Source organism: Sesamum indicum, linkage group LG7 (genome assembly GCF_000512975.1).
Source record: "Sesamum indicum cultivar Zhongzhi No. 13 linkage group LG7, S_indicum_v1.0, whole genome shotgun sequence".
Taxonomy (NCBI): domain Eukaryota; kingdom Viridiplantae; phylum Streptophyta; class Magnoliopsida; order Lamiales; family Pedaliaceae; genus Sesamum; species Sesamum indicum.
Window position 1 is genome coordinate 2,996,572 of NC_026151.1, and position 22,781 is coordinate 3,019,352.

The window sequence follows — 22,781 nt, forward strand, 5'->3', positions numbered from 1 at the left end:
GAAGGAAAAACAGTCACCTGAGCTCTATAATAAGAGACAACAACCGAGCTGGATCCTTGCTGTTCCAATCAGCCAAACTACTTTTACGAGATTTTTCATTGCCACGGTAAACTGGCTGGAAACTTTCATCTTCAGGTCCGAATATTATATCCGGAGCGGCCAGCGGATATATAGCATTATATATAACATCCCCTAATTCCATATTCAAAATGCAGAGTTAAAAAAAAAGTACAAATATAAAATTCAACTTCTATAAACCCAAAAAATGAGTAAGAAAACACTCACATTTGATATAGTCAAGGCAATACGGGATGACTAAAGTGAAGCGATCAAGTAAGCTAGGGTTTTTGCATCCGGACCACATTAGCTCCACCTGCAACATCATTTTCTCTTTCGAATGAACCTTTCTCAAATCCTAAATAACCCTAATCTTTCAGCACACTGTAAATACGAAAAACAGAGGTGCAAAATTTCACCGTCGGATACGTACGCATATAAGTACGCGTACGTACTCATATTCCGGGGCAACAAAATGCATACCTTGACGGAGAAAGGACAGTGGCTAATGAGATAATTGAGCTGCGCGGCGATGAGCGGCGGCACGGTATCGATCGCCATTTCTGTGATGGTTCAGCGATCACTGAGAACAGAGAAACTCAGGTCTGACCATTGGAGACTGAGGGAGATTCTTGGCCTCGCACTGATTATACGGCCCAGGGTTGTGCGTGGTCGCACACTGGGCCGATTCCACGTGTTATTTTACCATTTTTCCTTTTTTTTTAAAGAGAAAATGCTGGAAGGGTAAAAATGGAATTATACAGAAACCGAAAACCCTACTTCCGCAACGGCTCCCCCTTTAAATAATGTCTGCTTTGAGCCTCATTCTTACTTGGGATCGCGAAGGCAAATCGATATCTTTTGAATCTGTTGTTCGTTCTCTCTCTGTGTTCGTAGTTATATATCTTTTGGAGTTTCTTCGTTTTTCGTAATTGCATTATTTGGAGTCAAAGGATGAATTTGGATTAGAATATCTCACGACGGTCGTCTGAGGCACGCATCTGTGCCGCTTTGATGTATTAATCCTATCTTCTGATGAACTTCCATCTTCCTCCCTCGAGTTTTTTTTTTGTGGTTTTTAAATTCTATTTACAAATTATTGCTTTATGTGTATGTGAATTTGTTTGCTTAATCTTTATATTTATTTTGATGCGGTAGCATAATGAGGATGAATTTACAATATTCCGATAAATTCATGAAGGAATATTTACCTCCTACTCATTCTGAATGCTTCCTTTTTCTTTCCAGATTTATTTTTTTTGGGAATTAGAAATTTTTCTAGAGTTTCATTCAATTATCAGTTTCAATCTTTTCGTGTGAATAGATGAATTTGGATTTAAGGATATAAAAGTTATAATAACAAGTTATTGAATTTATTTGAATTATTTAACATTACAATGGATTTTAACTTTATAAGTTTTCATTTTCAATTAGTTTTCTACTCATTATAATAAATTTTAAATTCCATTGTAATGACTCAATTTTGAATAGAACAGATTGGCACTATGAGGAATTAAAACCGATGAGATCAAGCTAGTTGGTCTGGTCCTTGATATCTTCTATTAAATACCGCAAGTCCTTTTCATTCTGAGTGCTACGTGAAATTCACCAAATTTGCCAACAGATGTTCTTACTCTATCACAAAGTTTGCCTAAAAAATATTCAGAGAATGAAATTGTTGAAAATCCTGAGCAAGCTCTGTAAGTGTTTTTTATGGGTCTGGAGTTTATCCCTCCGGCAATTGCTACAATGCCTTTGGGATGAATGCAGCACCCTACACTAATTCACTTCCTCAGATGAATTCAGGTAAAGTTTCTTACAAAAACTTACCTGAACATCCGGGAGGAAAACATCAGTTGAAACCTACAAAATTATATTTTTAATTCCATAGAACGTTAACATTTTTTGTATCACAGAATTAAAAAATGTTACATGGTTCCAGGCATTAATTCTGTGGGACTACATATGCAATATTTTTTAATTTTATGGGATCAAAATCTTAATTATGTAAAATGTGAGACAAAAAAGGCAACACCCCTTTGTCCTTACTGATCAAAAGTGCAATTATGCCATTGAAGCACAGAAGAATTCTCATTCTGTAAAAACTATAACATGATGCCATTTGATTCATCAGTTATGGAACCAAATCTTGATTTGGTAAATGTGGCTCTTAGTTTATAATACAAAAGAACTCTCTGTAGGTTATTTAAAGGACATCACTGTTGGTGTATGCATGCAATCGTCTTTGGATTAATCAACTTTAGTCCAAACTCCACACCTGCAATCAGCCCATGAAGTGAAATGATCAACTCCCACTTCTAAAGACAAGTAATTTGGATGACATGAGCAAAATGCTTGAGATGTTAACCTGGAGCCTGCCATCAGAGGTCCCAGCAAAGAGCTTCTGTCCATGAGCATCAGAAGCAATGGTCGTAATTCTTGTGTTCCCGCTTCCTGTTTTAACGTAAGCAATCTTCGTCAATCGGTCCTTGAGCCATACTTCAATGATTCCACATTTTGTGGCTGTAAATATGAAGTCATTGTTTACAGTGGTCTGTTGGATGTCGAGTCCGGTTGGCAAAGATCCTATGACTGCTTTGCTGGATAGTTTGAAGACCTAATGGAATTTGATTTGAGGGGAAATTTTGTTACTTTGTGAGAATTTTTGCTACTTTTGGGAGTGCAGATTTAAGATTACAAAGGAGCTTGTACCTTTCCTGCTATACCATCCACCGATGACCCGCAGGCATATAGAAGACCATTGTGGATTTCTACTGTGTAAATTGTTTGTTTGCCAAGTAGCTTTTTGGCACCAGAGTAGAATATGGATGATGTATGTGCTCTTAAATCCACCTCCTGTTATCATTTTCAAAATTCTCAAAGACAATTGGTACAATTTGAAATTTGTAACTTTCTTTCTCGATTTTTTCACTTGCCCTGATTTTTCTATAGCTTCTTTGTCAAATTTTATTTTTTGTAAAAGAAATTTTATTGTCCTTCTAATGTAGAAGTTTGTGCAAACACAGTAACAAGGAACGTACATTATAAAGCATGTATGGATTTTCTACCTGGATAGAGTAACCAGAACAACCACAGTAGAGTTTTTCCCCGTCCATCGCCAGGCACTTGACTTGTTTGTTGAAGTTAATGCTCTTTGGAACCCCTGACCAATTAAAAACCTGTACAAGACCAATGTTCTTTAAGCATTACGATTTTATTTATAGCCAAGATGATCTGAGTTAAAATGCAGACCTTAACTCCATTTCCTTGAGATGAGAAGCAGGCGAAACTGGCGTTAGCTACCAGTGCCAGTACTGCCTCTTTTACATCGTGTACCTGAATGCAATGTATTTCCTCCTGTTTGATTGACCAAACCTGGCAAAAAGAAACGAGATGAAGATTATTCTTGGCAATGCATAAGCAAGTGGTACAGGATCTAAAGAACATGCCTTGGAGTTTTGACATCATCTAAAATTCTGGAAATTTTTTGACAAGTCTATAGAATAGAATCATTCTTGTGCGTTCTCTTCTTTTTTGCTAGAACATACTTTGTTGCTCTAACTTATATCTAGTATCTTTTAACTAATATGCCTCAGGTTTTGAGTTTCAGATTTGAGCATGAAATGTGGAGACTTACTCGTATGGTTTTATCCAAAGATCCACTATATAGCTTGTCACAGGACGGAGGAACATACAGGCATGTTACAGCCTTTGAATGTTCACGAGCTTCTTGAATTAATCGAGGAGTGCTCTTTCCAGTGTCCCATACCTGATGCAAGGAGAAAATTTTCAAGAATGAAAGAAACGAAAAAGAAAAAAGAAATTCTTGCTGGACGTGGGAAGAATTTCAATGCCAAAACAGCATCATTGAACTTAACATGGCAGCCAATAATCGCTACATGCAGCTAAAATGGTCAAGTAATGATGCTCAACCAGATTCTTGAGTCCATCATACCTTTATAGTTCCATCAGAATGGCTGCTTATCAACCGATTTCTTATGTGTATCGTCGACAGTATTTCTCCATTCATGGACACATCTAACTCAGGACCTTCAACACAGGACCACAAATCTGCCTGCATATATATCATAAGGGTAGTGTTACTCAAGTATTGTTATGTATCAACTTTGCAGTGGACAAGGATTTGTGTACACTACTCACAGCATCAATAGAGGGTAAGTTCATCAGTGCCTTCATTATATCATGGACCACCGTGCAATTCTTCTTAAGCCTCCTCAAGGTTTTCCATATACTTTTGGCATATAAACCCATCTCTTGCAGCCCGCCTTAAACATGGACCGGTAATTTTAGTTACTGAACCAGAATGACTGCAGTGGGAAATCTACTGAATAAATGAGTATTTACCTGGTTCACTGATAAATCCTCTCAGAGCAAGTGCAGCTAATATCTTCTCCTCAAGGTTCTTTGATGATTGCAGCACATTTATGAACTTGTCAAGCAGAGATTTGCAAGCAACATCTCTTATGCCACAATCAGGAAAACTATAAAGCATATACACAAGCCATGTAGCCACAACAATACAAGACTTTGCTATATCTATTGAATTGCTTTTAAAGCATTCCTCCAAAGCTCTAAATACCATGCCTCTCTCATAGTTTGTAAGTACAAACGCCATTCTCTTCTCCCAGGTCCTTGTTGCTTTCTCCTCCTCTTTCTACGTATATGTGTTCATTAAAACTAAATGAATACCTCCAGCAAAAATGATGTTATGAAGGAAAAGTAAGCAAAGGAAGAACTACACAACTTCATACCATTGCAGCAAATTTAGTGTCACTGGTTTTGGTTTCCTCCCCTCTCATCATAGCATTGTAAGGTTGGTCAAATCCTGCTATCTTTAGTAACCAAGATTCCATGTATGGTTTCCTTGAAGCTCCTTGATGTCCTGAAAGAGATGATAGCATGCGAAGAGCCATAATTTGAGAAGAAGGGAAGTCCTTTCTCTGAAGTGCTTCTAACAATGCTTCCATGGCTTCTTCCCTATAGATGCTCATCTTGCGGGGAGCAGTCTGGGATTCAAAATATTTAATCAGAGTCCTAAATCTCTCAGTATACTTTGAAGTGTAGCTAAATTTACAATAATGAAGAAAAACCGACCAACAGATCAAGCTGAAGAAGAAGGAAAGCAACAGCAGGTTTCTGCTCCATTGGGGACATTTGGAGATAAACCAAAAGGGTGTGCATGGTACTGAATGTTCCTTCTTCTTTAATTATCTGCAAAATCTGGTTGCTCAACGTTCTCCTGTAGCCGAAAAAGTTTTAATAGGAGAATAACTTGATCACAAAGAAAAAATGCTCTTTTGCCCCAAAATAAACGTGTAAAGAAACAGTTTTAATAGGAGAACAACTTGATTATTCATCATTAGTAATTGAAGTTAATGCATTGTGATAGTGGTTTTGTTTATTTCTGGCATGCAGAAGAAGAGAGAACTGAATAAAGACTTGATTGTTAGGACTTACTAGAGGAAGAAGCAACCAAATAATACAATAAAATCAAACTGCTTAGGTGGTAATTTGGAGTACGATGAAAAAATGGTGGAATAATGATTTACCTGCTCAGCTGAACCAATTCACAGAGAAACTCTACACATACTCCTCTCACACTATCATTTCCACCATGAAATAATTCAAGAACAGGAGATAACTCAATTCTGTTTGCTATTATATCCTTGCATGCTATATCAATTCTGATGCAGCATAGAAGAATTGACATAATGGACTGTCTTCCATCTACCCTATTGAGACAATTCAGCAAAGCAGGAATTCCATTCTCTGTTATAATGGTCCTTGCATTATATGATCTGTCTGTCTTGTCTCCACCTGCAACAATTTCTTCAAGCAATGCTATAGCAGCGTCTTTAGGTGCTATAACATATTGAAAATCAGCACTATCTTCACTTTTGTTAGAAATTATGTGCAGAAGAGTGGTTATTAAGTTGTGAGAAGAAAGATGAGAAAATGATGGTCTGAGTAGGTACAGAAGAACAGCAGCATCAGCAAGTCCCTTTTTCAGTAAATCAACCAAGCAATAGAAATCAGAGTCTATACTTGTCAGAAGATCACCGACACGATCATCTGCATATATCAGCCTTGACAGAATGTATACTGTTGTCCTGAGAACATCCTTGTTCAAAGATGCCGGCAATATTTCCATAAATCCATTTATGATAGTCGGTGAAGATAAATAGGAATGAATTCCTGAGTCAACATTGGAGTCCTCCCAAATCTTGGCTATTGTCAAAACTGCTGCTTCGCATTCTTTCAAGTCTTCAGAATTACAAAGACAGAGAATATAAGGTTTCAATGCATTGATCACTGTTTGAATGGAAGCTTGAGATATTACACTGGTTGGTGATGTTGACAATGCAGCTCGAGTGAATCTTTGAGGTTTGTGCTCAACATCATTGCTAATGCTTCTTTGAGATAGTAAGGACTCTGACCGCGTGTCATTCAGGGAAGTGTTGCTTAGACAGTTTCGTGGAGTTTCTGTGCATGAAAATTCCTGAGCAAGGTCAGGATGTTGCTCTTTCCAAGAGGTAATTAGCCTCTTCAGAACATAATTTGTTTTGGGAAGTGAAGCTGCAGATAGAGGTTGTCGTGTGATAGGGCATGTTGTATTTCCTCTGTTCATCCATTCTTGAATGGCTTTTCTTTCATATGTTTGTCCCGTTTCAAGAGTGACAGGATCATTGAAGATTTGGCCAGTAATAGGGCAGACAAAATCTTTCGGTGGCCTGGACTGGGATTTCAAAACCTCAGATGTCGGAGAAGATACATAATTCAGGGTCCAATCATCATCTTGAGGAGAGCTGACACAGATTCAAGACAAATTCAGCATTCCTAGATGTACATTACTTGGAACTCTCATAGGACAGGAGATAAGGCGAAAAGAGAAGAGCTTCAAGAACAGACCTCTTTGATTCTTGTTGAACTCTTTGTCTGTTTCCAACACTTCTCCTCCCGGTTTTCAACTGTCCCTGATTGTCTATGCCACTTTCAGTGTAAGCCCCGAAACACAATATGCAAATATAACTATTAGTTTAAAACTGAAATTAGGTTTGAAACATACTGCCATTTCTCCGTCTGAGTCTGCTGAGCTAAAGCTTGAATTATCAAAAGATGAAAGTGGAGAAACAGGCAGAGAATTGGAAATAGAGGAATCCATGGGACGGGCTGACAGAAGGCGTAGCATAGACTTTTGCATCTTTCGGGAATTTGTGGCTGCTCCTGGAGAATCCAAAGGAGAGCTACTCCGAGGAGATTGTTTACAAGTTGTAACCTTTATGCTTTGTGTGCTAGGTGTGGTCTCCTCGTCCTTGTTCCGACTGATGCTTCTGCTAGATACCACTGACCTAGTGTCATCATCTTTTTCTGCTCGAAAATTATTCGATACAGTTTCAGGTGATTCTTTAGCTTCCATATGGTCATCTGGATTCCCACCAGAATCTTCACATGCCTCAGGCATTTCCTCCTGACAATTAGATGCACAGAGCGAGAAATCCAGTCATTCACAAATCACAAGTGCAAAACTACAGAAGAGTTTCAGTTGACCACATAATAAATCCAAAAATGACCTTACCGAAGCATCCCAGCCAGCAGAATTTTCAAGATTCTCTGAGATAAACGTTGTCTTCGAGCTGATTGAAGAAAAGAGAAACCAGTCCAGCATCACAGGTACTTATGAAGTTTAACGTAAAGGCAAAGAGTAAGAATGACTAATCGAAAGTTGCAACATAATGCCCTACAAGTTTCTGGAAGTTACAAATACTAGTTTTATTTACCTGGAAGCATTTCTTGTGTTTTCTTTGTGTTTCAGGACAGGGGAAAAGCCAGCACTCTTGGGCAAAATAGGACCAAATTTTACATAATCAGGAATCGAGCGGCTGCTAACCTCGTGCAGAGGCGTCATGGGTGGCTCAGCGATTGGCAACATGGGAATTGCCTTCCTGCTGGTGGCAGAATCATAGTTCATGCAATCTTTGTAATACTTTGCATAGAGCCTTGTATTCTCATCCAAAGATTGACCATAAGCCTGTTCCAGTTCTTGAATTCTCTCTGCTTGCTCCGGCCGCACGGACAAAATTAAAGATTCATTAAAATATTGATCAAAATCCACAGTGAAGGACAAGTCAGAGGTATCAGGGATCACATCCATCAGTATCCTTCTCCGTTCCTCTGAATACCACCCGACGATGGAGCTCATATGGGGAAGGAACAATGATTTCCAAAGCTCAGGAGCAAAATCCACACGCGAGAAAAATGGGTCCACAGTGAACATCTCCAAGATGTGAAGTACTGAATTGTGAGTGCTATTCCTCAACTTCCACAGGTACGAGAGATTCAAATGCGCCCAAGCCGAGAGGTAAAAGTTAGGGACTCCAGCTGTTTTCCGGCCAGAATTCAACATAGCACAAACTTGCAGCATCTTCTCTGCATAGTCTAGCCGAGCCATCTTAGTTTCCAAATTGGACGTGTTCAGTGCCTCTTCAAGGGCATCGATACCCCAATCAAGATTGGCTAAAACAGCTTGATCAGAGTACCCAACTTCCGTTTCTTTGTCAGGGCTCCCGTTCCCGGCTGCTAATCTCTCAGCACATTGTTCTTTGTGTTGGGTCCTTTGTTCTTTATCTATCAGCCTATCTTGAATGAAACTATCAACGGTAGTGATTAGTGATCTGACAATATCATTTTGTTCCATTTCAAACCGATAGTTACCAGCCATTTTTCTTCTGTACAGAATCTGAAACACAGTTCAAAAATCCATTCCTAGACTTCCTGTCCACAGTCACACAAAAATGCATAAAGCATAATCAGTACTTACAGCCAAGTAAAAATTTATATAACAAACAACAAAAAGAGTTGATGCAACTAATTGCTAAACTGACAGCCAATTTTCATTTTCAGTTTTTTGAAACAGTAATTAAACCGAAAACATCTTTGTTAGCAACTAAACCAAACATGTTCTCATTTCACAGGAAAATCTATTCAAAATTTAAAAAAACACATATTTTCTGCTGAAAATGAAAACATAAACAAACAGGTTGAGATTTCAGCGATTTTGATTAACAGTCATGATGGTTTATTGTGTAAAAAGTAATAATAATAACAACATAACATGCTGCAGAAATCGAATCAAAAACCATGATCAAACAGAACACGAGTAAATCAACACTCCAACATTGAAAACTCAACATGTTACCTCCCACACCACTGGTTACCCGACCAACTGTGTGTTGTGTGTGAAAAAGAGTGGTAGAGAAAGAGAGCAATACTTGTACTACAGAAAGCAGAAAGCTATCACACGAACAAGCTGAGAATTCCAAAGAGCGAAGCCGTTGAACAAGTAAAAGCAGCTGCTCCAAATCGCTCGATCCGTAATATACCCACAAACAAACAACAAATATCATCAACAACAAAATTAATTTATTCCCTCAATAAGGACAAAATGTACTAACATTCATCAATCAGTCATCTTAAACAAGCATATTCTTCAAATTTATTTAAAAAAAAAAAAAAAACAATTCAAAAAATGGGCGGGCAGGAAAACGAAAGCCGGCTCTAGCCGGCGTTTGACTTAGCTCTGCTCTTGATCATCAAAAACTTTGATTGAGTATTAATTAATTAATTAATTATCTTAACTAATATTGGGATTTAAATACTAATGGGAAGAGAGGTGACATTGACAATATGACAGAAACGGAGTGATCTTTTGCTTCTGTGTTTTAGCTTAATCAATGGTATTCACACGTCAACTCAAAAAGTAAAATCTCCTCGTCCACATTTGATATTTTTATAACTAAATTCTTTATAATTTGAGAAATTATATTTAACACTTTTAAGATTTGCATTTAATAACTTAGTTCCTTCATTTATTAAAATTCATCGAATTTGTTGATATTAACAAAAAAAATTGAAAAAAACATTATATTTATCCTTGAATGACTTATTACTAACTTATTGCATGTCAAATAAATCTTTTTATAACCAAATTATCTTCATACGTTTTCACGCGTATCACATATAAAGAGGCACATCTTTCAGCGGTAGTTTAATCCAAACAAATTATTTGACTTACAATGAGTTAATAATAAGTCAATCGAGGGTATATATCAATTTTCATTCAATTTTTCTGTTAATATCAGTAAATTTAGTAAATTTTGACTACCGAATGGACTAATTTGTTAGATAGAAATAAACATTAAATCTCAAGAGAATAAAGTGCAACTATCCCAAACTAAAATGCTAACGACGTAACCCAGAATTGAATTTTTTCAACAAATTAACCATAAAATACAACATATTCATATAAAGTAAAATAAGTATTATATTTTTGTGAGACTCAAACTCATAATTCAAATTTATTTATAAAATTTCCTTTTTTTCTGTTATTTAGATGAAAACTCAATTTTAACATGGAATTATTGATATTCGTATTGAGTTCAATACAATTTACCCCTATGATATGTAAAATAAGTAAATAAATTCCTTTAAATAAATAGTAAATTATCCCTTATATTTCCTTTAAATAAATTCATATTTATAGAACTTCAACTAAGAAATTTGATCACAATGAGAGGTTTATGGTGTGAAGAGTAAAGCCATTAATGCGTGTGTGTGGAGTGGGATTCAAGCAGCAAATTGTTTTGATTAATTAATCAAAACCTAATTGCGATGAAGAGTTTCAATTTGGCGGGGACGGCGCCGTTTAAAAGCGTCGCCAAGGAAGCCCAATCCCCTTAGGCCCTATTTAGTTGGGCTCCTATTAGCCTGAATAAGGAAAATATTTTATACTAACAATAATTACACCCTTTTTTTTTTTTCATGAGATTTAGTATAATTATACTTAAAAACTTATGTGATTTGAAAAAATATTTAGTATTTTTAAAATTTATTTACATCTAATAAATAAGTCTTTTTGTTAGTCAAAATTCACTATATTTGCTGATATTGACTAAAAAACTGAATGAAAATTGATATTTATTCTCAATTGATTTATTGCAGATTAGATAAGTGTTTTTATAATCAAATTATCCTCATAGTCTTCAAGCGTTAGATGAAAAAAAAATTATTTGACCTGCAATAAGTCAGTAATATATTAATCGATGATAAATATCAATTTTTATTCAGTTTTTTTGTTAATATGAACAAATTCGGTGAATTTTAACTAACGAATGGACTTATTTGTTAGACGTAAGCAGTTGTGTTGGATATGAATTCTCAAATTACGAAGAATTTGGAGTCGCCGATTGCTACTAAAAATCTAACAGACCTTTTCAAAATGTGGATGGAGAATCCTACAATCCGTCGGCCCCTTCATTCCATCCAGCCTCCTGGTCCTGAATTACCCTTTGAGGAGCCATCCGTGTCCAGCATTATCCATCCATCCATCCATCCAAAATATAGCGGTTTCCATTTGACCATTTTGATGCGTCATTGGCGAACTGCTGAGGTAGATGGTGATAGGAAATGGTATTCGACAGCTTTGGCAATGATTAATTACACTAAATCTTAAGAAAGGAAAGTGTGCATACTTTGAGTGACGGGCCTCGATATAAAAGTTATCATCTCTTATTAGTGCTTTTCGTGCTCTACACTCATACTTACTTTTGAAGTAATCAATGAAAAAAATAAAATAAAAGTTTATCCTAATAACAAATTGAGGAGATGCATAATTACAAAGTGTGGAATGGAAGCAATGCCAAGGGAATATCACCATATGTTGGCTAATTTAATTTAAAATAATGCTTGTGTATTTCTTTAATCAAGTCACAATCATATTAATTAGTTCAATTTTATTTGGGCATGTGTCTTAGGAATAATTGTAATTAATTAATATATTTGTTACTCCTAAACATGTAATATTAGGAAAATCCAAATTTATTCGATTGGATAAGCATACATTTGAATATTACGTATTTTTATGTATATTGTTATTTCCTCTTAAATATATTTATTATTTTCCATAATGTCATAAGATTGTTTACTTTTCCGTATATTTTTTATTCAAGATATCCGCTTGAACTAACCGTATTAAGTGACTTGGATAATTATTTTAATAATATAAAAAAATATATAGAAATATAATTGTTTTGATTTTCTTGAAGATGTAATTTAATTCCGGTGGTGGCATTTAAAAAAAATTAATAATAACGGCACCGTGATCTCGAATTCATGTGCCATTTTTTATAAAAAAATAAAATTAAAATACCGTCATCTTAGATCGCGGTATTGTCCCTATTTTTTAAAAAAAAAGAATTCATCAATTGAGTCTTAATAATCAATTGGGTCTTAATAATAAATCTTGATATTTTTATTAAGACCCCATTGATGAATCTTTCCTTTTAAAAAAAATTAGGGACAATATCGTGATCTTTATTTATTTATTTATTTTTTAAAAATGGCACCTCGATTCAAAATTATATGTCGCTATTTTTTTTTAAAAATAAAATATGGCAGCATCGCGATTAAAAATCACGGTGTTATCTACTTCAAAAAAATCAAAACAACTCCATTTCTATATTTTTTTAATATTATTAAAATAATTTCTCCGCATAATTGAGTCCATTACAAGGCACATATGGAACAATTTGTATAATTAATAACATCAGTTGATCCGACCAAAATAAAAAAAGTACATAAATATGGGGTGGTTTAATAGTTTTAATGTAAATGATGGGGTATATTGTCCTTTGGGTCGTGCATATATCTGTGGGCACCCTATGTCAATATTGATGCTAATTAAATATATCAATAATTTGAACCAAAAAAATTAAAAAAAATTCTTCTGAATGTAAATTCTCAATCTTACCACACAACTAATATTTGATATGCTCGATCAATATTAAATAATGAAAATTATGTACAGCGTCCTTATATACTTAAGTTTTATTTAAGGTAAATTATAACAAGCTCTCATGAGGTTTAACATACTTATAAATACCTCTCGTTGTTTGAAAAATTATTAGCATCCATTGATTTTAACATTCATCTAATAACTAGCTAAATTCGTTAGTTTTCATTAGGTTTTAATCAATTTTTTGTGTGAAGTTGACTGGAATGCCTTATGAATTAAAAATTATAATTTTATTTATTTTTTAAGTTTTTTTGAACTAAATGAATATTTTTTTTTATAATTTATTACTTTTTTCTATCAATTTCATTTGATTTTTTTATAATTTTAATTTTAAAAAATAAAAAGAAATACAATCAAGGGAAAAAAATTGATAATTATAGACTTTCATAAAAATATATAATTTTATACTTAATAGATAATAAAAAATATTTATTATTGTATTAAATCATAATAGATTGTAATTTTTAAAAAGATGAAAACATATTTTAAAAGCAAACAATGGCGTTGTGGCAGTTTTAATGTATGTATGGATTGGGGTTGGTTTATGAGATGGACAGAAGACATGTCACATGAATCATGAAATGATGATATTTGATCAAAAATTGAAAGCGACACCGACGCGCCCGCTCTTTCAGCTCCGTCCGCTCAAAAGTAACCCGCCGAAGTCCCTTTTCAAGCAATCCCGACCCGCCCGACACTCAGATCCACCCTCACACTCCCCCTTTTTCTCACTCATCCCCAGAGAGAGAGAGAGAGAGAGAGAGAGAGAGAGAGAGTTGCATATAAACACACACTACATTCACTATCATCTTCTACGTATTTGCAGGATTTGCTCTTCGTTTCGCGCAAGTGAAGCCACCTCTCTGCATTTTCCTCTCTCGGAAGACCGGTAGGTGCTAATTGAATTAATCAATGTCAATATTTTCAAGTTATTTGCTAAAGATGTCATATTACTCCGCAGAATGATTCACTAATTGCTTCTCTGCATATTTTTTTTTTGGGGGAATGTTGTCTGTAGCGATCCATTGGCTGCCTGTTGACTATTTAGGGTTCATTGCTTAGCAATATCCATTTTTGTTTGATAAACACTGTTTGATTTTCAGCTCTTTTTTTGTTTTTGGTTCAGTCCTTGTCTTCTATGATGAAATGTAGCTGGTGCAGATTAGTGACTGTTTCTGTGGAATATTTTAGAAGTGACCAGGTCTGGTATTCGATAATGTTGCTGCTATTTCCGAGTCTTTTTTGAGCTGGAAGATACTGAAAATCAAAATGGATCAGAAGTCGTGGCTCTGGAAGAAAAGATCTACCGAGAAGACATTAGTAGCTGATAAAGCAAACAATTCTTTGAGCAGATTTGAAGAAGAAGTAACTGAGGTCTTGTTGTCAATTGCTTAACATATTTCTTGACACATTGTCTGCAGCTGTGGACTTAGAATTTAAGAATTTCATCGGACTTTTTATTTTCCATTTTGCATATGTATGATGCACTTGCAAATTGGTCTTTTCTTTTTCTGTGATCATCGATTGTTATCCAGCGTTTAGGCGATGGTTTTCTTTCTTTCAACTACCATACGAATTCCTCTGAATGAACTTATGTTTAATGACCTGAGTGTTACAGTGTCAACTTCACACTGATAACAGAGATGTTATTCGACTAAGGTATGAGAATGAGCCTGAATTGATAGGAATACAGAGATCACTGCACAAGAATAAACCACTCAACCTGTAGAAAGTACTATATTCAACTTGAAACCAACGGAATAAATTTGGTTGTAGAAACTTCTGTTTCTAGGATCTTGCATTTGCGTAGTGTTGCAGACACAAAATCTTATTGTACATTGGTTTTACAGGTACAGAAACTTCAGAATGAGAAAATAGAATTAGAGAGAGATCTTAGGATATTAAATGAAAAGCTTTCCTCTGCCCTTTCTGAGTCCAATGCCAAGGATAATATTGCAAAGAAGCAGGTGAAAATTGCAGAGGAAGCTATTGCAGGTGATCTTCCGCTCAACAAAATGCTAAGTAATTTCTTTTCTCTGATTACCACCGATACATATTAATACCCAGGGAAGAATTTTTCAAATTTTTTCCTAGAAAATTTTCACAGTGAAATATCTCAAGTTTTCAATACGCATATATAGGATGGGAGAAAGCGGAGACTGAAGCAATATCATTGAAGCAAGAATTTGATAAGGTTTTACAGCAGAAAGCTGCTTCGGAAGAAAGAATAGGCCACTTGGATGCAGCTTTGAAGGAATGTATGCAACAATTGCGTTTTGTTCGGGAAGAGCATGAGAAAAGAGTTCATGGTGCAGTCGTAAGGGCGTCGGAAGAATTTGAGAAAATAAAGATTGCTCTAGATGAAAAGTTAGCAGAGGCAGGTAAGAGGCTTGCCAAATTAGAAGCTGAAAATTCTCAGCTTATGAAAGCTCTATCAGGAAAGGACATGGTGATTGAAGATTTAAGCAAATACAGAACTCAACTCGAGGCTGATTTTAATGCTCTTATGTTGAGAGTAGACTCTACTGAAAAAGAAAAAGCTTCTCTGAAGTATGAGGTTCGTGTTCTTGAGAAGGAGCTTGACATTCGGAATGAGGAGAGAGAATTCAATTGCCGAACAGCTGATGTTGCTCGAAAGCGACATGAAGAGAATGTAAAAAGAATTGCAAAATTGGAATCGGAATGTCAAAGACTACGACTCCTTGTCCGAAAACGGCTGCCTGGCCCTGCTGCTTTGGCAAAAATGAAGAGTGAAGTTGAAATGCTTGGAAATGATCAAGTTGGAACTAGACGAAGAAAATCAAATCATTCACCGACTAGTTCAATGAAATTTTGTGTTGAAGTGGCTCCTGATGCACCAAGCAAGAGGATCGATCTCCTGACTGAGCAGTTGTATACAATGGAAGAACAAAAAAACCCTCTCAAGGATACCCTTAACAAGAAATCGAATGAACTCCAGTTTTCCAGTACCACATTTGCTCATTTAGCTTCCAGGTTATCAGGAACTGAAGGACAGGTTGAAGAATTACTAAAATGCCAACCAACTTATGAATCAGACAAAGACTTATGTTTCTTGAAGGAAAATTCTCTGGTAGCTTCATCTGATGTGGGCAGTGATGACAAAGCCAGCTGTGCTGAGTCCTGGGCTTCTGCTTTGATATCAGAGCTTGAGCATTTTAAAAATAAGAAACAATTCGGAGCACCATTTCACAGAAATGTGGGAGCTTCAGACATGAATCTCATGGATGACTTTGCCGAGATGGAAAAGTTAGCAATAGGATCTGCCAATTATTCAGCTGGAAGTTCCCATCATGAGGAAGGTAATACGATTAATGGTACTTCAGGAAGAGAACCTGATGGGCATTCTTCGTCTGCACCTGGTATGGAGTTGGCTTCACTTAATAATTGTCCATTAAAACCTTTGATCTCGGGCCAGGAAATTCAGTCTCAGTACATAGATGCCAATAGAGTTTCTGGATGGCTTGGTGATATGCTGAAAATGCTTTTGGATTATAGTCATGCATCACAAAGAAACCCCCAGGAAGTACTAGAGGATATTAAAGTTGCTTTGGCAGACAATAATGTAGATACTACTGCTGATGCATCATGTAAGGAAAATGAACATGTTATTTCGCCATCACCGATTAAGTCATCGAATTTGGATGCATTTGATGAAGGAAATGAAAATGATTCCTCAAACACCAAGAGAAGTATCAAGAAATTGCGGTCAGATGTGAGCATATCAGTACACAAGGTTCTTGAGCTCCTTGAAGGAATAAATATACAATCACAAGACAATGGTGCATCAGAATCTCTCTCAGGGAAGGATGATAAGCTTTTATCATATAAGAATGCAGAAAACCCTACAGGTTACATGGTTCGAGTTTTTCAATGGAAAACTGCTGAACTCTCTACCATTTTGCAACAACTTGTTCAAACTTGCAATGATTTGTTGGACGGAACAACTGATCTTGAGCAGTTTGTTCAGCAAGTAGGTTCTAACTTGGAATGGATAATAAACCACTGCTTTTCCCTTCAGGATGTTTCGAGCATGAAGGATGCTATCAGAAATCATTTAGATTGGGATGAATTGGATGGTTCAAGAAGTGAGAGTGAGGTAGATGGTGGATTTGCTAATCACTATGCAGAATGTAACAGACTGCATATCCGAAGAGAAGATATGCGATATCTTCCCATAGTTTCTACTCTGAGTGCCGATAACAGTGCTTGTCAAATGGAGGAACTTCAGACTCCTAGAAAAGAAGAGGCAAATAAGGAATCCTCAACTGTAGATTTGGAGGCCATACTTCAGCCAGAAATTGTTAAGGGTGAATGCTTCAGGATTCAACCTCAAGAATCCAAAGACAAGACTGAGAATCATCTCCCCCAGTTGGAAATTATGAAGCAATCTGAGGGCAAAACTGAAAATCAAATTGAAAAACAAAAGATGATGAAAGAAGACCTCCAGGCCCAGGTTATGGAAACCAATCATGAACTGAGGAAAGCTTGCCAAAAGATTTTACATTTAGAACATGAGCTGGAAAATAGAACTAACTCTTGCAAAAAACTTGAAGAAACATGCCATGACCTAAAGATACAGCTAAAGAGGTGCATTTTTGTGATCTTTTCCCATTTGCAAACACATATTACCTTTGCCTTACTGTTTTCTAAATTTGTGATTTCAGCATGACGAGCAAGGAAATTCCTGATAATGGAAAGCACTGGGAAAAGCAACTTCAAAATGTAAGTTATGCTGTCCGATTTTTTACATTTGGTGTCCAGAAGTTATGTGTGGAGGTCGAATTTTTATTCACGATCTCAATGTTGCATTCACTTGGACTTCCTGGTATTTTAAAATTTTAAGAAGTCCACTACATTAGCGAAGTTTCATGCAGGTGTAATATCCAATGAACTGATTGAACAATACCAATAAATGGCAGGACAGAGAGAAACCATTCACTTGCTTACTGAAAGAAAATAGGCCTTGTTAGGTCGTGTATCACTAAAGAGTAAACTGGATTCCGTGTAAAAAAAACTTCTCTGTTTCCTAGTCTCTTGCTTTACTTTTGGAACGAGAAAATGAGACAATATTGAGATATTTATCTGTTAAATTATGTGGATATGAACGAGTAGAAGTGAAAAACTCTGTGGTAAACACATCGTATTGCTTAAAATTAGTAAATTTGCTCATCATATTAACTTATGATGTATACTCGGAACAGGTTTAATTTATTAATTCATATCCAATATCATGTAGGATTGGGAGATCACCGCAGCTTCAGAAAAATTGGCTGAATGCCAAGAGACCATCCTAAATCTTGGGAAGCAATTGAAGGCACTGGCTTCACCTAGCGATGCAGCTCTCTTTGATAAGGTAATATCTACCCCTGCTGACTCTGTTGTTACCAGCCTCTCAACTCCCCGGAAAAATATTAGCCAGCGATCGTCCCTACTTGATAAAATGCTAGCAGAGGATAAGGCTCGACTTGTTGCTTCTCCGGGAACCAAAAATGATACTAAAAACGGAAATGACAGTTCTGCTGTTAGTACCAATGCAGCAATGGAATCTTCGAGCAAGTTCACTGATCCGAGCGGAACTAATCACGATGAGAAATGTAAAACCTCAGCTGCTTCCATGGATATTGTCCCGTGCAAGAAAAAAGGAGGAAGAAGTTTCTTCAAGAGGCTATTTAGGCGACGAAAGAAAGGTAACAGCCTAAAAACATCCTTCTCATAGGCTGCATTGCTGCAATAATGATTTGACTCGAGGAATTGGATTTTGATTCTTGTTGTTTGTTACCTGTGCTGGGTATGTGAAATGGTATTTTTGTCTAATTAGAGGAGTGGATATATATAGAGAGAGAGGTTGGCAAGTTTTTGTGTGCATCACTGTATCTTGATGTAAATATAACCACAAAAGAAAGGTCAGAAGTTCCATCAGTGCCTCCAGAAAGCTAGTGAAAAGCATGCTTCAATCTTTCACCTGATTTCCAACCTTTTTGTTTATGTTTTCATTTTTAGTGGAAAACATGTGATTTCAATTTTGTATAAATTTTAGTACGAATATGAGAATATATTATGATAAGTTAATAAAATTGTGTATGAGAAAACATATAAACAAAAGTATTTGGGTTTAATTACGTTTTTTAAAACCGATAACATAATCAAATAGGCTTCATTCTTGTGCTTGTATACTAATAGGGTAATCATTTTTCTTGAACAATACTATCAAATACACCTTTTTCAACTTCAAATATGTGTGTCAACATCATAATTCACGGAGTTTGATTGCAATACATTTGTTCAAAATCAAATCATAAAATAGTGAAATCAGCTCTATACATGGTTTTAAACTAATATAAAAATTTTATTATTATTTTACTTAAAAAAAAAGATTAAGCAATACTTTATTGAATTGGATCTTTTATACAGCACATACATCAATACTTAGGCATGAAAAGGTAAACTGGCCCGACCACAACCACAATCCAACCATAAAATCAGTCATTCCCAGCGAAGATAAAAACTGAAAAATCACTCTCTAATAGCTCACAAGTTTTATTTTTTATTTTTTCCTGAATCTATAAATACAAGGTTGATCAACCTGTACACGCCATTGTGATCGATCACCAATAAATTTGAGAAATATATGCAGTTTCTTCTGTACAAAAAGATTGCTTTGTCAGTAGATAGGCCAAATAGGGAACCTATCCTCGTGCAACACAACTCCTTTAGGCTGAATTTGAAGGGCTGGCTTAATCGTGAGCAGGGCGACGAAGCAGTTGAGGGGCACCCTCATACCCCACACATTGATGGACTCTAGTTTACGGCATTTATTTACAACAGTGATAAGTCCATCCTCTGTTACTTGTCGACACCCCCACAAAACAAGACTCTGCCAAAAAAAGACATTAGTGTCTTGGTTAATGTCCACACATTTTAAGGTAAGGCTACACTGATAAATTCAAGAATGTTTTGCGTACCTTCAGACGAGGACAGCTATCTGCAATGGCAAACAGGGATGCATCGGTGATAAATGTACCACCAATGTTGAGGTGTTCTAGAGAAGTAGCCCTGGAGATCTGCATTGGAAATTAAACCAATATATAAATGTAGGCAAGTATGAAATGGAGTGAAGCTGGTAATTGGGGATCAAGATCAGTAGATAGTTAATTTATAAATTTGCACGTTGCTCAGCGAACTGGAGAAGACTGTTGGATATTAACATGGGAAAAGGTGGCTCTAAGTTAGCCGATGCAACCATGCTCTTTTTTTATATCTACTTTATGAGTAACAAAAGGCGAAATTCTAAAGGAAACAAGAACACCACATCTCCATGAGCATATTGCAGTTGAAGGTAATAATCAATTCCCCGAAAAGACAGTATCTACCCCATACACCTTTCTCTTAATACAACCAGCAACATACTTTCGACGTACGTATTACTTATTACCAAAACGTTTCTCAATTGCACTACAACCTGTGCGATCATATTTTATTTTACAGATTCTTCCTTGACAACAGAACGGCAATAAGTACAATATGAAAACCAGGGTCCAATGCCTTTTGCAATATACCAAACCTCAAGAGAAGTCTATATAATTATGTACGTCTATCTTGCTTTTTGAAGCAGTAAAGAACTTTCTATATCACTTCATGACATGATATTCTTTAATCAAATGGCAAAAACCTTGCTCAAACTGAAACATCAAAATGTTGCAACAAAACACCATACTTTATCAATGAATTTTACTTCATTATTGCTGCTCTGACATACTCTTCAGTGCAAGAAAGAATTGACTGCATACCAGTTGAATAACTCCTTTATCCGTGATTCCAGTTGAACCCCACAGAGAAACTGAAGATAGATTGCCAACACATTTTGCCATGGACAATTGGAGAAGCCCATAATCAGTTATTTGACAACCCCATCGACTCCTCGATCTACAGTTTCATAGGAATCAATATCATTAACTGATGCATCTCTACTTGCCACCACAGCAATGAGTAGTCATTTTGTTTTTCGTTTAGATATGCAGACTTACAGGTATTCTTTCTTTCGGTCCCTTTATAAATAGTTTTACTATTAATATGAGATAACACATATTTCAATTGTAAATAACCACCCATAGCCTAGCCAGCACCGCCACACCAAAAACTAATGCACATCGCAATTATTTAGGTGATCCCATCATCCTGATTGCATCTCATCCAGACGCATCTTCAACACTACTCCAACTCTCATCCAAACAACCATCAAGCTCCAAGAAATAAAGAACAAGAAGATTCTAATACAAAAAACTTCACCATCATACATATTATTCCAATCAAGAATCCCCAAAACAGTCCACGTTCCAGTTACATAATCCATTATAATCTTAGCACTAGAATTAACAGTCACCACAAAATTTTTAAACTACACTAGTTCCACTCAACAAATGCAGATTCCACACTTAGAACTGGAATTTAGGAGCATCAAACTCAAAAGTCAAAAGACCTTAAAGCAACACAAAATTCCATTTATCAATCCAGACATACAAATATACTCATGTAAAGCTCAACAAGAAATCATACATGTCAAGCTCCTTGAGACTGTAAGCCAAGAACACCAGTCGCGTGGTGGACTCATCATCCATTTTCCACCCTGAAAAACTCAGCTTCTCTCTCCGGGCCAAAGACTCCTCCACCCCCTGCTTCCATTTCCTGCAAACCCTACTAGCCCTAATCCATATACACACGAAAAAACACAGATTTTCACACATAAACAACACACAATTCAATTCAACCAAAGAAATGCATTTCCAGAAGAAGGGACTCACTGAGCCAAATCTTTGAAGCAAGTGATCAGCGAAAAGATATGGGCTAATAAATCACTGGGCAGCCGATCAATTTCTGCTTCTTCAACTCCTCTCCTCATGTCGTCGAACCAAGAATTGGGGGAGGAGGAGAAGAAGAAGGGGGAATAACAAGGAAAACAGTCTAAACAGAGAATGGGTGGAAAAAATTGAATTAAATACGTAGGCTGATGAAAACAAGAGAAAAGTCGTGGATGAAATGAGCACAAGGTGTCGTCATCTTCTTGTCACGTTACTTTCTTTCACTATATTTAATCTACCCTGCCAGAATCTTTCGATTCATTGGTTGCTCACTTATAAAACTACCTTCTTAGATTCTCTATTTTTGGAAGTATCAATATTAATATTATGAATTAAGTATACTTTTTTTAAAATTCAACATAATTATAATAATTTTTTTAAATAAAAATACGTTTGGAATGCGATCATTGCTAGACGGACGTTAAAATTAAGACTGCATTTATAATTTTTAAATAATAATAAAATATTTATTATTATGTCAAATCTTAAAAAAGGTAATTTTAATTTACCTTAAAAATAACAAAAAGGATTAGATACCGTTTCCAATTCCACCTTTAAAGTATGCATGTGGTCGCATTCACCTCCCAGAGGAAAATGCTTTTATTTATTTACATCCCTAAAATAAATTTATTACAATATAAATTACTGTAAAGTATTTATATAGCTGCTTAAAAGTTTACGCAATATTTTTTGTTAATTTGATATTTTAAGAGGTGAATGCGACTTAGGTATTTTTAGGGGTGCAAAGAAATATTATTTCAGTATATTCAAATTCAGACATAAAAATAACAAGCTATTATGATTAATTAAACACTTAAATTCATGCGACACGGACTTTTGATTAGAAGGCTTCAGTTTTATCATCCGAGCAATATCTCATTGGCATTTTTTATTGTCGTGAGATGGATATTTGTAATTTTTTTTTCATATTAATTACGAGGAGGCTGAAATGACATATGCACCCTTACCTTGGATGC

General features: G+C 35.8%; 4 protein-coding genes across 10 annotated transcripts in view; 1 reads left to right on the top strand and 3 right to left on the bottom strand.

Annotated features, from left to right (window-relative positions):
• LOC105166047 (BRCA1-A complex subunit BRE) overlaps nt 1-733 on the bottom strand; it is a 4,465-nt gene extending 3,732 nt beyond the window's left edge. The window contains exons 1-3 of the mRNA XM_011085260.2: nt 541-733; nt 286-373; nt 18-192 (exon numbers count right to left, since the gene is read on the bottom strand). Coding sequence (XP_011083562.1) covers nt 18-192; nt 286-373; nt 541-618 — 341 coding nt within the window. The 5' untranslated portion in view covers nt 619-733. The remainder of the gene's footprint in view (nt 1-17; nt 193-285; nt 374-540) is intronic.
• LOC105166048 (putative E3 ubiquitin-protein ligase LIN) lies at nt 995-9,565 on the bottom strand. Of its 5 annotated transcripts, none has more exons than XM_020695406.1 (18): nt 9,348-9,552; nt 8,791-8,850; nt 7,857-8,726; nt 7,655-7,712; nt 7,145-7,546; nt 6,988-7,052; nt 5,628-6,884; nt 5,173-5,317; nt 4,830-5,084; nt 4,423-4,732; nt 4,219-4,343; nt 4,013-4,132; nt 3,695-3,826; nt 3,310-3,432; nt 3,126-3,236; nt 2,770-2,913; nt 2,426-2,674; nt 995-2,335 (listed from the first exon to the last, which is right to left on the bottom strand). In XM_020695406.1, the coding sequence occupies exons 3-18, from the start codon at nt 8,525-8,527 to the stop codon at nt 2,318-2,320; spliced, it is 4,185 nt and encodes a 1,394-aa protein (XP_020551065.1). In that variant the 5' UTR covers nt 8,528-8,726; nt 8,791-8,850; nt 9,348-9,552; the 3' UTR covers nt 995-2,317. The 5 variants fall into 5 exon arrangements, with proteins under 5 accessions (XP_020551065.1, XP_020551066.1, XP_020551063.1 ...); XM_020695407.1 differs by having other exon boundaries at nt 9,275-9,552; XM_020695404.1 differs by having other exon boundaries at nt 7,857-8,850; nt 9,348-9,553.
• On the top strand, nt 13,464-18,911 carry LOC105166049 (filament-like plant protein 7). Of its 3 annotated transcripts, none has more exons than XM_020695525.1 (6): nt 13,464-13,817; nt 14,055-14,302; nt 14,779-14,950; nt 15,070-17,536; nt 17,614-17,671; nt 18,186-18,911. In XM_020695525.1, the coding sequence occupies exons 2-6, from the start codon at nt 14,198-14,200 to the stop codon at nt 18,663-18,665; spliced, it is 3,282 nt and encodes a 1,093-aa protein (XP_020551184.1). In that variant the 5' UTR covers nt 13,464-13,817; nt 14,055-14,197; the 3' UTR covers nt 18,666-18,911. The 3 variants fall into 3 exon arrangements, with proteins under 3 accessions (XP_020551184.1, XP_011083564.1, XP_011083567.1); XM_011085262.2 differs by having other exon boundaries at nt 14,120-14,302; XM_011085265.2 differs by having other exon boundaries at nt 13,465-13,817; nt 14,120-14,302; nt 14,779-14,923.
• LOC105166050 (F-box protein At5g67140) lies at nt 19,322-21,925 on the bottom strand. Its single transcript, XM_011085266.2, has 5 exons — nt 21,748-21,925; nt 21,503-21,649; nt 20,737-20,872; nt 19,912-20,010; nt 19,322-19,823 (listed from the first exon to the last, which is right to left on the bottom strand). Exons 1-5 carry the CDS (start codon nt 21,843-21,845, stop codon nt 19,611-19,613), a joined length of 693 nt encoding a protein of 230 aa, XP_011083568.1. The 5' UTR covers nt 21,846-21,925; the 3' UTR covers nt 19,322-19,610.

Coding starts and splice junctions, on each gene's coding strand:
- LOC105166048 (XM_020695404.1), bottom strand. CDS start 8,797: ATGGCTGGTAACTATCGGTTTGAAATGGAACAAAATGATATTGTCAGA. Junction 6,885..6,987: donor GTTCAACAAGAATCAAAGAG/GTCTGTTCTTGA, acceptor AATCTGTGTCAG/CTCTCCTCAAGATGATGATT. Junction 2,675..2,769: donor TGGATGGTATAGCAGGAAAG/GTACAAGCTCCT, acceptor AAATTCCATTAG/GTCTTCAAACTATCCAGCAA.
- LOC105166049 (XM_020695525.1), top strand. CDS start 14,198: ATGGATCAGAAGTCGTGGCTCTGGAAGAAAAGATCTACCGAGAAGACA. Junction 14,951..15,069: donor TCCGCTCAACAAAATGCTAA/GTAATTTCTTTT, acceptor ACGCATATATAG/GATGGGAGAAAGCGGAGACT. Junction 17,537..17,613: donor CTAAAGATACAGCTAAAGAG/GTGCATTTTTGT, acceptor TTGTGATTTCAG/CATGACGAGCAAGGAAATTC.
- LOC105166050 (XM_011085266.2), bottom strand. CDS start 21,845: ATGAGGAGAGGAGTTGAAGAAGCAGAAATTGATCGGCTGCCCAGTGAT. Junction 21,650..21,747: donor TGCTTCAAAGATTTGGCTCA/GTGAGTCCCTTC, acceptor TATATGGATTAG/GGCTAGTAGGGTTTGCAGGA. Junction 19,824..19,911: donor ATAGCTGTCCTCGTCTGAAG/GTACGCAAAACA, acceptor TTTTTTTGGCAG/AGTCTTGTTTTGTGGGGGTG.